General features: G+C 38.9%; 1 protein-coding gene across 1 annotated transcript in view; it reads right to left on the bottom strand.

Moving 5' to 3' along the window:
• The window catches only part of DST (dystonin), a 215,528-nt gene that overhangs the window by 93,467 nt on the left and 106,581 nt on the right, over positions 1-15,480 (bottom strand). Inside the window, exons 47-49 of the mRNA XM_070932929.1 lie at positions 15,237-15,436; positions 13,069-13,564; positions 10,480-11,954 (exon numbers count right to left, since the gene is read on the bottom strand). Coding sequence (XP_070789030.1) covers positions 10,480-11,954; positions 13,069-13,564; positions 15,237-15,436 — 2,171 coding nt within the window. The remainder of the gene's footprint in view (positions 1-10,479; positions 11,955-13,068; positions 13,565-15,236; positions 15,437-15,480) is intronic.

Below are 15,480 nucleotides of genomic sequence, written 5' to 3'. Positions count from 1 at the left end.
TCGGCAACTGAGGATTCACTTTTATTTGCAGAGTCTGCAAAATTTGGCAAGACGAGCATCCTCCAGGATCTCCTATGTTCTTTCTTTTCTGTGTGATACTTTGCTTTGGGCACTCCAGCTGTTCGAATGATGTCACCATTCAGCTTAAGGGCGTCAAAAATCATTTTTTCATCTAGCTTATTTGTTTCCCGTCCTCTCAGCTCAAACGCACTGGAGGAAGAGAGGGCACCGTTGGAGCACAAGGTGCTGAGGTCCAGTGTTCTATGACTATACGGCAAGGTCCGATCGGAGAATTGCCTGGAGGAAAGGCTGCCTTTGGAACCCGAATCAATCTGCTCATTCAGCCGAACTGTGTCGTAGATTGACCTCTGAGGAACATAGCAGTCCTCAATATTTATATCCTCCTCTTCTTCACCTTTTCCTACACAGGGAGGATTCTGGCGTAAACAGTCTGGCCTGCTCAGTGGCTTTCCCATTTCTGCAGTTATTTACAGAACTTTGCCTTGGTGCTGCTCTTATGTCTTTACTAGTGATGTCGTGCAATACACAGATTAAAAAGAGACCCGAATGCCACTACAGTAAACTTGCCTTCAGTACATACTAAACCAAGAACATAACTTATGAGGTGGATAAGGTTATAATCAGTGCATCTATAAAAGGAAAGTATACGTTTACCTGGCTGTGATTTAAATGCTCCCTTCTTAAAAATATAAAGTGCCTGAGCTTAAGAAAAGAGGGAACAGAGGGGAAAAAACCCTATCTTTGAACACTTTAAAATACTGCCTCAAGTATATACATCCAAAAAAAAAAAAAAAGGAACAGCCCCCAACAAAATCTAAGTGGCTCAAATAGTCAGACCTTCCCTTGGATCGCTCCATTTCATTTCTCAGGTTAAAATGCGTGAGTTAAATCCCCCGATTGAGTCTTCAAAGCAAATCATCTTTACAGCAGGTAGCATATTATCTTCAGGAAGTGGATAACTGTAATCCATTCAAAAGGCTTGGAAAAACCCGTCTCCTTTATCAATAAGCCATGCCGAAGAAGCCCATTAAGGAGAAAAGAAAAAAAACAATCCAGTCCAACTGCAAAAATGTTACGACCAAGGCACTTGAAAAGTTTTCGGGGAAAAAAAAATAATTCAAGAAAAAAAGTAACTCAGGTACATTCAGAATAAGATCTCCACTCGAAAAGCAGTTTCTTGCTTGTGTCCTGAAAGTTCCTGTGTGAAGCGTTCAGAAGTTCTCTATGGAATGTGCCGTTTTCTGAGCAGCCAAACGAATTGATCAAAAAAAGCTACGGAAGAAAACTTCTCTCCGACCACTTGGGCAGCGTTCTGCTTAAAACTGGCTATCCTCTGTAAGGCAGCAGAGCAGCAGGAAGCCACAACGTTTCTCCTTCCACAAAGGCACGGCAGATTTTACATTCTCTTTAAATCTAGCAAGACTTCTGATTTCACTGGAGCCGAAGAGAGAGCGCCCGGTCAACGTTCAGATTAGCGTTAGCTGTAGCAAAGAAGGCATAAAAGGAAATTCCCGGCCATAAATGTTCAGCCATGCTGCCCAGTGTGGCTGGGAAGCTTTCTATCTCTCCCTGGTTTCTTCTGATCTGACAGGCATCATCCTCCCTAGAGTGAGCTTAAAAGAAACACCCTTTCTGTTCTTCAGGCAACATCTGCTGCTAAACCCATTCACTCTCTGAGCATTATGCTAACAGAGCATTAGTAGAAGTCTGACCTCTCAGCTTCCCGCCCCCCCCCCCGCCCTTACGTTTCCTGCCTCACATGGCTTAGCTTAGCCATGTCTCACTTTTACTGTTTGTCTTGTCTTTTTGCCCTTTCAGGGGGGATAAACAGAGGAGCAAGTTCCTATCAGCACTCAGCACATCAGATCTATCCCTCTGTAACCCTGACGGAAAAGGGAGAAGGTAATGGTATAGAACAGAGTAGGAAACCATGATAATTAGTTCAAAATGTCAAGCCGAGTAACCTGACACTCTACAAGATGGTCCTGGCTACTAGGAACTGTCTCCAACACTAAAAAATCAGTTTAAATTAACAGGCTGGTCTTATTCATAAACAATTACTGTCGACATCAGCAGACATTCTGGAAATAAAAGGATGCAAAGTTACGTTTCCTTCACTCGATATTTGTAATCCACACACACAATTAAAATTCTATTTAACAACTTCCTCTGAAAAACTAACAATGCGCCCTTTGTTATATCTCAGTTCAGGCCATTGGAAATGGAATTGATAGTTTTGCCCTTATTTTCATTTCCTGGTTCTCAGACTACACTGTGAAAATCAAACAAATGCAAGAATGTAAACCATTATTCCTGACTTGAATTAAAAATGAAAAACAAAGCAGAGTGACAGTATTGGGCAGAATAACCATTTTAATTAAGGAAAATAACACATTTCTGAATAAAAATATCCCCATCAAAAATGAACAATCATGAAAGACTATTTTCTCCACCCCGTATACTGCTTACCATCCCCTAATTCAGGTATTTGTCCACTGAAATGTTAAATAAGCTTCCAAATATACATTTTAGGAAGCTCCATCTGATCATGACTATGCCATTCATTTCACGAAAGTATTCCCATGTGTTTCTCCATCTAACTCAGGGGTCCCCAACCTGTGGACTGCAGCCCACTACTAGGTGGCAGCTTATTTGCAACCGGGCCATGTGAGTGGCTGACTGATACACATGCGCGCACAGCCCCACTCGCACAAGCATTGCAGAGGCTTGGGGGCACACTTGCACAAGCGATGCAAGAGCTCAGGCTGTGCTTGTGTCACAGGCGCTCCAGGCCCCATTCATGCTCACATCGTGGGCGCTCTGGGTCCCATTCACATGAGTGTTGTGGGCATTTGGGGCTTCACTCGCGTGAGCGTCGCAAGCACTCAGGGTCGTACTTATGCCAGCGTTGCGGGCACTCGGGGCCCCTCGCATGAGCGTCATGGGCACTTGAGGCCCCACTCGCATATGCCCCTCCCACAAAACTATCCTCTATTTCCTCCCTTTCTTCCCACTCCAGGCCGCCAACCTGGAAAAGTTGGAGAACTCTTATCTAACAAACTGGGTACATTCCTCAAAATAAAACTCAAACAATGGGATCTGGGCCCATATAGAATTCCATATGCTAATCAGAATTCTAAAGAGACAAGGATCAAGTGCAGGTAGTCCTCGACTTACAACAGTTCGTTTAGTGACTGTTCAAAGTTGCAACGGCACTGAAAAAAGTGACTTATGCGCACTTTCACACTTACGACCGTTGAAGCATCCCCATGGTCACATGGGAAAGAAGGACAAAGTTGGTGCAGCAAAATGCAGTAGATTGTAAGAATGACCACTTGATCTAACAATGTAATTTTAATAGCAGTTAACACTGATTGGGTAGATGCAGGGGCGACATTATAATATAATTTTAATTATATTTAAATGGTACTTTAAATTATTGTATTTTATCCCGATTTTATTTTAGATCGTATTTTATTCTAATTGTATTTTAATTGCGAGTTATTCCAATCTTACTTAATTTGTTTTACCAAACCTTTGTAATGATTTGTCTTTGTAATTCTACACTTGATATGGCCCAAAGGGCTAATCAATAAATAAAATTGATGATGACCCATGGTCACATGAACAAAATTCAGATGCTTGGCAACTGACTCATACTTCTGACAGTTGCAGTGTCCTGGGGTCATGTGATCTCCTTTTGCAAACTGTTGACAAGCAGAGTCAATGGGGAAGCCAGATTCACTTAACAACCGTTAAGTTCTAATACAGTACACTTCCACCTCTTTAACCTCCTTAAAATGAAGTGACACTTTGAATAGCCATAAAATGTGGCTTCTTAAAATGATTCAAAAGGAACAGAATTCCTATCACTAGAGAGGATCAGTCCAGGATCATCATCTTCACAGCATCTGACTTTTTTTTTAAAGTTAGTTATTTATACTGCACTAGCAAGTGAGGAGAGAATGACTGTGGCTATTTTTAATGGCATGCAAACTCTAATCCTAATGCAAATAATGAGAATCAATATGTCTTCATCAGGAAAAATCTATACTAGGATTAGCCCTACCAAAATACTGGGAAGGCAACTTACTTCTGGCAGTACTGTGTGTAGTAGAACAGATGATCGTATCTGAATCCAGATAGTTTTTCAACTTATAAACATTTGCTTAGTGATTATTACAACGGCACTGAAAAAGTGACATGTCTATTTTTCACGCTCACGACTGCTGCAGCATCCCTGTGGTCATGTGATCAAAATTCAGATTCTTGGCAACTGGCCATGTGTTTATGATGGTTGCAATGGGGGGGTCACATGACCACCTTCTGTGATCTTCTGACAAGCAAAGTCAATGGGGAAGCTAGATTCACTTAACAATTGTGGCAAAAAAGGTCATAAAATGGGGCACAATTCACTTAACTGTCTCACTTAACAACCAAAGTTTTGGGCTCAATTGTCTTCGTAAGAGAGGACTACCTTTAATGCTGAATTTGAGGATGCCGGCTTTAATTTGACAACCCAAATAAGCCAACAGTGATTTGGGTCTGAATTTTAAAGTTCTGGAATGCATTTGTGGGTACCTGAACGTAAGTTTATTATACCTGCTCCATTATTTTCTAATACCTGGTAAGTATATATTAAAGCAGGGATGTCAAACTCAAGGCCCACGGGCTGGATGCAGCCCACGAAGTGGTTGGATCCAGCCCACGGGGCCGTCCAGGTCTACCCAGTGTGAACAGGAAAGATCAGGCCAGCATAGCTTCGGCCCGGTCTACCCAGTGCAAACAGGAAAGATCGGGCCAGCGTGGCATCGGTTCAGTCTACCCAATGCGAAGAGAAAACATGCCAGTAGTTTGGGGAGTGGCATCAAGATGGCCACGCCCACTCAGCTGGCCACGCCCACCCAGTTGGCGATACTCACCCAGTTGGCCATGCCCACCCAGTCTCCCGAGGTGAACCACAACCCTGATGCAGCCCTCAATGAAATTGAGTTTGACACCCCTGTATTAAAGGGATATAGCCTGAAAGATAACTTTCATTTATATGAATAGAGAATCTGATCTATATATGTGGAGATTAAAAAGTACAAAGTTACTGTAGATGAGAACGATACTTGCAAGCAAATTAATCCTGATTCCATTACTACTCAAATAATCTACTCAAGTAATTTAAAATAAATTCATTTTATCTATTGAAATACCTATTTAGGCCCAGATTTTGCCTGAAGTTTTATCAGAAGGCATATTCTGACCCATATTTGAAGACTAGAAACATATTAAATTTACCTTTTAAAGCACCCACATTAATCACCTAGGAAGCAAAAAAGCACTTAATGAACTATTCAAATACAGGTAGTCCTCGATTTACGATCACAACTGAGCCCAACATTTCTGTTGCTAAGTGAGACATTTGTTGAATGAATTTTGCCCCATTTAACAACCTTTCTTACCACAGTTAAGTGAATTACTGCAGTTGTTAAGTCAGTAACCCGGCTGTTAAGTGAACCTGGCTTGTCCATTGACTTTGCTTTTCAGAAGTTGGCAAATGGTGATCATGGGACACTGCAATCGTCATAAATATAAACCAATTGACAAGCAGCTGAATTTTGATCACATGACCATGGGGATGCTGCAATGGTCGTAAGTGTGAAAAGTAGTCATAGGCCACTTTTTTCAATTCCACTGTAACTTCAGTCACTAAATGAAGTGTTATAAGTCGAGGACTACATCAATTTCATATACTTTAATAAAAGAAATGTGGCAGGTTTATTAATAAATTAATGTGCACACATTTCAAGTGTCATTATATGACAGTAATCAAACTCTACCTTCCCACAAGCCCTACGTTAAATAATCAAGTTTACAAAAGCTTTTTTCCAAGAATTGTTTCAATTTGTTTGACTTATATCAGAAAGATTAGCATAACATAGTTATGTTATACCTGTCATCCACTGATCTGTCCATACCCATTCAACATGTTAAATATAATATAAAATGAAATATCATGAACCATCATGAACATTAGATTAAGAAAAGATAAGAAATGGTACATAATAAAGATGCCATTACTAAAGATATAGGCGAAAGATGTATATGATCTAAGTATATGGTAGATATGACTCCATAATATACAATATACTAGCTTCTGTAAATGGCTGAAAATAAAAGTTTCCAATATCCTGGAATAGGTGATCTTGACTTCCTCTTGCTAGAAAAGCTCCAATACATGACTGAGAATTATTAGATTACTTTCTCAGCTACTGTTTGAAAAATAATTCTATTTGATTACAATTGCTAAATAAACACTTGCTAAACCAACATTCTTGGTACACTTTTTAAAAAAAAATCTCACCAACCGTTTACATTACCTACTTATTTCATTCGCACTTGTCCTAACTGTATTTTTAAATCCTTCATATAAGTTACCTTCGTATAAGCAATAAACAACTAAATATCAATTGATTTTGTACAATAGGGAGCAAGAATTAGGGGAAAAAATGTTGTACAAATGTTGTATTGAAACTGATAGCAGTTTCGATGGAGAGGGGTATTTCAGCTTTTACTGTTTTTAAATCACATTATTTGGGATACCAATATAGCAAAAAGTGCATAGCACACATGCCTCCACATTATAAAACCAATCCTTATAATAGACAAAGAAATATTTCAGGTGTGGGGATCTCTAGCTGATAATCAAATCGACCCAATATCTGATCATATATATGAAAAAAACAAAGTCAGTAGGTTAACTCAAACATTGCACTAATCTTCAAATCCCTCTGTTAACCATCTGCTATTGTATTTAACACCTAGAAAGTCCACAAATGGCTGCCAGTCTCTTATAAAGCTGTCTAGTACTGTCTCTAATCAAAGCAGTAAAAGTATTTTGGTTAAATCGGAGTGGGAGAGCTTATAACTATTTGTAGAGTTGCTAAGTAAAGGGGAGGAGAATTTATCAGGTTTTTATTTATTTTTTTCTCTCATCATACAGCTGGGATGGATTCTATATTGTTTAATGTTAAATTTATCTCATATTTGGATTCCTTTCTTTAGGTTTTATTCTGCTTTTGAAAAAGGGTAGAGTTAGTTCCCTTTTGCAGTTTGAGGGTGGAATGGACAACATTGCTTCCCGACATTTTATTTTTCTCACCCAGTCAGACCTGTATTTTCTGGGAAACAGTATTATCTCTGCTTTTCTTCATATAAAGGTGATGACAATGAAGAAGGACTGCAATAATCATTATGAAAAGTTGTTGTGAAAATATGAGTTTAGCCCAGAAAGACAGGAATTAGTGAGGAAGAAACTCTAGATTGCCGTGCCTTGACTTTCTTTGGTATAAGATAGAGAGAATCTCTGTCAGACCTTCAAAATGCTGTTGTTATGTCATACAACATTAAAGCAGGGTTCCAGTAGTTCTTATGGTATCTATTTTCTGACCTGGCCTGTCTCAAGTGGGTGACACTCTAGTATAGAAGGCCAAAGTGATTAAGTACAATGGTTCTCTGTGAAAGCAAAAAACAAGGCAATAGAATGGACAGCAGTTGGACATACTAGCAAAAGTTTTTCAAACCGTCTTTGACCCTGCCTAAAAGCTTCCTAGAAGTGTCAGGAGTCAAATCAGTTCATGGAATCTTTGTAGTGATGTGGCCATGTACAGCTTCTGTGAAGGATGTTACAAAATTCGCCACAACTGAAGGTATTCCATTTCTCTTTCCAACCATATTTGTGTTGAGGTTGCGCAAAGAGCAAGATTACAGACTCTTCCTGGAGTGCACCATTGAAAAATGATCCTTTAATTATCAAGGTTCCAATATATTAATTATAATACTTATTGTCTGCTTATGCCAGTTATCTATCTCTGTGTGTGATGTCAATGCAGGAGAATTAGAATTAGCCCAAAACACTACTCTACTCTATTTTAGTAGAGAGAAGTTCCCTGAAGATGGGCTCTAGCATGATAACAATAACAGAGTTGGAAGGGACCTTGGAGGTCATCTAGTCCAACTCCCTGCTCATGCAGGAGACCTGTACTAGGGATTCGAGCTGCCGAACTGCCAACCTTTCTGATCGACAAGCTCAGTGTCTTAGAGGCCACAAGCTCAGAAAATTAAATCTCTCTGGTCCTGGTAACCGATCCAGATTCGATCTTGCACATTCAAGCAACTTCAAACCCAACTGAGTTTTAAAAATAAGAAGTATCTTGAACTCAAGCCCAAAATAAGCACAAACATATTGGAATGAAATCATGTACCTGTACAGCCCTAGACAACAACTACTCTACCAAGGACTCAAAAATAACCTCTCAAGTTGCCCAGCTCTGTGCTACCATTTGTATAATACTCCATACTTAGGATTGGAAATTCTTATAATAGTGGATTTATTTTAGTAACTATGTTCTTAATTATTTTTAGACCCCATTATACTTGTTTTCTCTCTCAACCCACCCACACACGTAAAACTTCATTTATTATGTATGTATGTATGTATGTACGTATGTATGTATGTATGTATATATATATATATTTATTTATTTATTTATTTATTTATTTATTTAATTCGTAGGTTCATATGTATAATACTTTTCTAGTCATGGTTTTTTTTTCTACGTAGCTCAAGATGTTTGTATAGCCATAGTGGGGTGATATCTCAAATCACCACTTTCAGGCTTTATCAGACATTTTGTGTTGTCTCCCTTAAGTCTCACAAGACAACACAAAATGTCTGATAAAGCCTGAAAGTGGTGATTTCAGATATCACCCCACTATGGCTATACAAACATCTTGAGCTACGTAGAAAAAAAACCCTGACTAGAAAAGTATTTTATATATATATTTATATATATATATTCATATTAATTTCATTTTAAAACTTCTTTTATTCAATATCTTATTTGTATCTGGCCTGAGGGCTGTAATAAACAAATTTGAATTTAATTTAAGTCTTAGGTAACAATACGGTGGCATACCTTTGAAGCAGCTTAAGCTTCCAGTACCTTCTTAAGGACAGCCCCACGTTAAGCATGTTACATCAGTCTCCTCTGAGTTAATATAGCAGATCAACAACAACAACAACAAAAAGCTTTTGCTTGGTTTCTTTTCTCTACAGCCTAAGGACTCTTCCAGCCTACAGCATCGTCCTGGGCAGTTCTAATGAACAGTTTATGAAATGCAAGTTTATGCCTTGAAGTCCAATGCAGGGTAATTTCTTTTTCTTTCACAGTGGGGATCCTTGGACTCACTAGAGATTAAAATATATTCTGCCAGACGGCTATTTTGGAAGGGGGCCTGGGTTAAAAGATAGAAACCAGAGCTGTGTTTCAGCAGAATTACACAAGCTATTGGCCCACTGCCTTTGCCTCGCCTTACCTCCGCATTCTTTTGTTTTCCTGACTGATGGGCACTTTCTCTGATCTTGGGAACCTAATTTAGACAGGTTCTCCTGAGTACATAATCCTTGGCCTGATCCCAGGTTGTGACTCTTGGACAACCCCCTGGAACAAATGTTTGGCTTGGCTTTACCTAGCGCTTTGTAATGTTTGTAAGTATGAAAATTTATGTGTCTGTGCCAGCTGTTGAGAAGAAGAACAAGTTATATAGCCTCCTCCTCCTCTTGCTCTCCTTATTGTCTTGCTTTTGGAATTGTTTGATATTAAAGCACTAATCAGAGCTGCATCTGCTTCTTCTTGCATGACAGTATAATGGCTCTTGGTGTGAGGTGACTGAAACTGAATTCCTTACCCAATATCTGTCTCTCAGGTTACTATTCTGCCTGCATTTCACCTGGATATGGAAAGAAGGATGGTTTGAGGCTGCCAGTACTATCCATTATCCCTCCAACTATTCTTGAAAGTATCTAAGCAGAACAGAATGATAGCAAAAGGCGAAAAAATATACAGTTTCTTAAAGCATCTCAAGGTCTACTGAAACTTTTAAAGCAGCTTCTTTTTTGGGGGAGGGGGGGAATGAGAACCATATTTGGCCTTCAAAAAAGGGCAAGACTACATAAGAGATGCAAACGAAGACTACATCCGATTCCATTTCATTTACATCTATACACAGTCACAATGTTGTTATAATTGACCCCGGATTATATGGGCGGTGCTATCATCCAACAACACAATCAGGAGGCACCTCCATCAACACGGTAAAACAATTCTGCAGCATATAGAAGCCAGTGAGAACTGCATCGAAGAGTGGGAAACAATAGTAGAAGCATATTGTGCATTTCAAAAAGTTTTAAGACATGCAAAAGTTAGCACATGTATAAAACTAATTTTTTAAAAAAACAAACCAAGGCTAAAACTGTGGATACTCCAAAATTTTTAACGCACACCAAGGCCTGTACTCATCAATCACAAATATGTTGGACGACAGATAATGAGTTAACAGTGGTAACAAATTTGCTGCGTATAGTATTTTGACAGCTCTGTTCTAAAGCTATAGGGAGAATTTTCTTACCTGAAATACTTTCAGTTGTTGATTAATAATCTCTGTTTCCATTCCAACAGGGCCTTGGGATTCTTCGTGTTCTTCAGCTTCCTCAAGCAGTTTGGCAAATCCCTTTAGTTTGCTATAAAATTCTTCAACACGATTAATAGTCCCTTCGATCTGCTCTTCCCTGGTTTTTGCTCTGTCCAGTAATTTGTTGCACTGCTTATTCAGAGCCTCTAAATCCCTTTTTATACCCGCAAGATCAGGAGACGCCTCTGCTTCACTTGCCAACATCACTTTACATGACTTGTTTGCATTTTCATTGTTGCTTATCAATTCCTGCAATTTTTCAAGGAAAACTTTGATATCCTCTTGTTGGGTCTGCAGAGTGACAAGATCCCTGGCCACAGGAGCCATGCTATCCAACTCATCATCACACTCTGCAAATTGAGAAAACAGCTCTCGAATGGTATTTTGGAAATGGCCAATTCCTTGGAGCTTAGTCTCCAGGAAGGAACATTTGTCCTCAACCTGCTGGCTGACCGTGTTGAATTCTTCTTCCAATGATTCTGCCTGCAACAAGACGTCAGAGACATTTGCTGAATCAGAAGCATCCACTATCAGGTCTTGGGCAAGTTTTTTTGTCACATCCACTTGTGACTTCAATGTCTGAAGGGCTTTCTGCTGAGTCTGCATAATAGTTAAGTGTTTATTACTGTAAGTCTGAGGTTGAAGAGCATTGTGTATTTCTAACTGTTCCCTAGTGTTCTTCAACTGCTCCTTAATGTCCTGGGATGATTCTTGAAACTCTTTTAATCTCCGAGACATCTTTTCCAGAGTATCTGTTTTACTATGTAACTGTTCTGTGACCGTATCCATCTTCTGTAACAATAGTTTCTTTTCCTCTTCAATAATATCCTTATCAATTTGACAGGCGTTAAGAAAACTCTCTGCTGCATTACTTAACAGCTCAACAATCCCTTGGTGTTTGTCCAAATCCTTCTGCCAAATCTTCACCTCAGCAATGGAATTCTCTACCTCAACAGGATCGATATCTATTTTAATACCTGCTAAGTTATTTTGGCACTTGGTTATCCAGGGTCGCAGGACCTCCACGTGTTCTTTGTATCGGAGAGCCTTTTCCAAACAATCATTCAACTTATCTTGCCTTTCATTTACTTGTTTATGCAGCTCATCCCAGTTGGCTTTGAGCCTGTTGAGCTGGGACTGCAATTCTATTTTTTCTGTCCCTTGAGTCTTCTGAAGAAGATTTTCACCTTCTGAAATTATTTTTTCATATGAACCAATCTGGTCAGACAATGCTGCCTTAAATTCTTTCTGATCATCAATTAATGACCGCAGGCTTTCTAGCTTTGTGGAAATGGGAGGAGACTGATTTTGTGTTTCTTTCTTTGTGTCCAGCCATGCTTGAAAGTCTTTAGACATTTGTTGGAATTGATGAGAACTTGCATATGTTAACTGAAGTTGTTCAATGAGACTGCCTGAAAAAGATTTTTAAAACAAATACTGTTTGAAAATACTGTAAGCCAAGTCAAAATTAAAATAGGATGGCTATTATTTCAGTCAAAGGGAATTGTTATTTCTAAGAAATGAATCCCATAGTTATATAACAATTTGGATTTAGCTAGTCAAAATGTATAGTATTTGAATAATGTAAGATTATTTTAAGGTGTAAAATAAAGTCAGAAGTAACAAAACAACCTTAAATTGACTATGGAAATTCTCAGTCATTCAGGTCATGGTTGTCTCAAAGGTGCTTTTTCAAGAATCAACTGGAGTGCCTGGTTTTTCTTTGAAGACGTTTCACTTCTCAGCCAAGAAGCTTCTTCAAAGAAAAACCAGAAACTCCAGTTGACTCTTGAAAAAGCACCTTTGGGAGAATCTTAAATTGAGATACTCCTGTGAATCTGAGAAAAAAAAAATCATGTCCAGGATTGTCATTGGTTTCCGAGGTGCTTCCAATTACAGTGTAATAGAAATAAAATGTATTGCTTACGCAATTAACTGTCTCCTTTAGTCTATAATAAACATGCAATACGTTTTACTACAAAAGCTTTCTTCAAAGCTGTGCCAGAGAAAATGCAAATATCACTGCCAATGCCTGTTAAAAGAGTTTTATGCTCTGTTAAAGTGTGCCCTGTTTAAATCTGAAATTTAGTACTGCTTCCCATGGTATAATTCCTCCATATTCTAAACCTCCCAATGAATCTGTGTGAAACTCCATTGTGCTTAAAATATATCTACACAGGAGAAATATACGCGTTCTTCAATGTTCCTTAGATCAAGGAACAAGGAAAGTGGTAGTTCGTGGTGCTGAAATAATCTGTTCATGTGTATAAATCTTCTATCAATTGTGTCTCATTCAGTATCAAATACAGAGAACCAAGATACCAGTCAAATCTAGAAAAACAGACCTATCACTACCCATCCACACAATTCAGGCCCCAGGGGATATCTCTTTTCTTTCAAACATGTTCTAGCTATCTGGAGGATAACTGCAACCCTGATTTTAGTGTAAGGCTAATTTTCATTCCAAGAAATGGTACATTTTCCCACTATTTAGTATTTTATTTTTTCAAGTGCTTTGCCACTTACCTGCTTTTTGTTCCATCTCCTTGAAAGGCTTTAAGACACCTTCTAATTGCCTGACGAGTTCAGCTCTCAAGTAATCTTCTACCACCAACGCAGACAATTCCTCGCACACAACCTGAGCCGCATTTATGTGTAACATTTCTTGGTTTATTTCGCCTTTTATTTCTTGAGCCGTTTCCAGTTGCTGCTTGACAGAATCAGGGTCTGCACTTATAGCCAGGTTCTGGCTGAGCTTATTCTCCAGTGTGCTAAGTTTCTCGGAGAGGTTTTTCAGACAGTTCTGGTACTCTGTGCTTTTGACAATGACTTGTTCAATTCGACCACAGCGGTCGCTCAGCTGTCCTGTTAAACCATCCCATTTCTGTGCCACTGCTGTCAGCTGCTGCTTCACTCTTTCATGAGTAGGTGGGTGCTCTCCTGGCCTCTGCAGGATTCCCTGACCTGCTTCAGACAGCTGTTCATACTGGGGTTTCCGGGTATCAAACTCTTTGAGGAGAATCTGAGGAGGCAGAACATGTTAGAAGTTAATTCTGGGCAAGTACAAGGAAGAACCACCATCACCCTAGTTTGTACTTGAGTTTGCACCATTTCTCATATAAACGGAAGCTGTTCTGCCAAAGCCAAATTTGTACATCCAGATTCATTATTTAGACTTGTCTCAGAAAGGCTGTTCCTGTTTAACATCTTATCTCTTCTCTATATAAAATAGCAAAAATCCAATTGGCCGCATATGGTCCTTTATTTGTCAGTAATTAGGCTTAAGGATAATAAATACTGACTTCAGTTCTAATATAGTTACCTGAGATTAAGTCACAATCAACCCTATCTAACAGGTCAACTATCTCTAACTTTAGTTCCATACTCTTAATATAACTGCTTTAATCTACCTTGGCTAACGCCATTATATATAATTTAATGTGGGTGAGTGGGTGTATACTGAGAGATACACCTTCAGTACACCTTTGAAGATAGATTGAAAATATTTAATACTGCCAATAGAAGAGAATATATGTAGCTCCGGGTTGAACCGTGGGGTCCTTTGTGCAGGATCTTCTGAGCTTGGTTGCTTGCTTGCAGACATTTCATTACTCAACTAGGTAACATCATCAGTGCTAGTGAATGTGGGGTTTACTTCACATTTACATATACTAGTTTGCCTTGCAGGATTGAGGGCGGTGTTTTTCCCCTTGGCAGTTCCTTGATTAGAATATTGTTTTCTGTATGATTATCTGGTGTTAATGCCTGTTTCACTGACTGCTGAAGATAATATGTTCTGATTTTTTTGTTTCTTCTTCTTCTTTTTATTATTATAACAATATATCTGAATTTTATCACACACTTTGAATGGTATGTAAATGTAGTTTATTTTTCTGTCTCTATCAGTGGTGAAACCCAATTTTTTTTACTACCGGTTCTGTGGGCAGAGCTTGGTGGATGTGGTGTGGCTTGGTGGGTGTGGCTTGGTGGGCGTGGCAGGGGAAGGATACTGCAAAATCTTCATTCCCTTCCCACTCCTGGGGGAAGGATATTGCAAAATCCCCATTCCCACCCCACTCTGGGGCCAGCCAGTGGTGGTATTTTCCGGTTCTCCAAACTACTCAAAATTTCCGCTACCAGTTCTCCAGAACCTGCTGGATTTCACCCGTTGTCTATTGATGCCTGATTTGTCTGAATGTCAAGCTTCCAGGAATTCCCTAGCTTTTTTGGATTTAGTTTGATCTAGGATTCTCACAGTATCTCAACTGAAACTATGGTTGGGTTTGTCCATGTGCAGTAAGGTTAAGGAATTTTCATCATGACTTCTGACTGCTAGTTGGTGTTTATGGATGCACTCTGCTAGTCTTCTGCCTATCTGTCCTATATGGTGGCTATTGAAGTCTTTATACTGTATGTTGTAGATTACTCTAAACTCAGAGAACACCTATTACAGTAGGCCTCCTTTGCCTCAGTGAATACAACCTCTGAAAGACAGATACCGAATTTGTTTTAGCTAATTTATTGTTAGTTTTTTATATTCATTAGGAAATATGTAGCTTGCATGGGGGAAAAGTATACTACACTAGAGTTATTAATAAATTGATAATTAATAAATCAAAAATTTACTTTGGTTATATTTTGAACAGAAAAAAATCCCCACAAGCTCCATTATAAAAACATAGTAAAATATTTACCTGGACTTGCTGCTTCTGTGTGTTTAGCATATTTGGATCAATTGATAATGGTCCAAGCACGCTGATCATTAATTCTTTTTCAATCAGCCATTGGCTTAACTGAGCCTCAGTTGCCTGAAACTGGGTCAGGTAATTTGACGATTCCTCCATTTTTTTCTGTCTATCAGCTGCTACCTGGCTAAGTTGACTCCATTTGGAATCTATGACAAAATAAACATTGAATGTTAAAATTACATCTTAGAAA

The sequence above is a fragment of the Pituophis catenifer genome, unplaced genomic scaffold (genome assembly GCF_029215685.1).
Source record: "Pituophis catenifer annectens isolate HBS135680 unplaced genomic scaffold, rPitCat1.0.hap2 SCAF_1, whole genome shotgun sequence".
NCBI lineage: Eukaryota > Metazoa > Chordata > Lepidosauria > Squamata > Colubridae > Pituophis > Pituophis catenifer.
Note: the sequence above shows the minus strand (reverse complement) of the source record. Positions and strands in the feature narration are given on the sequence as shown.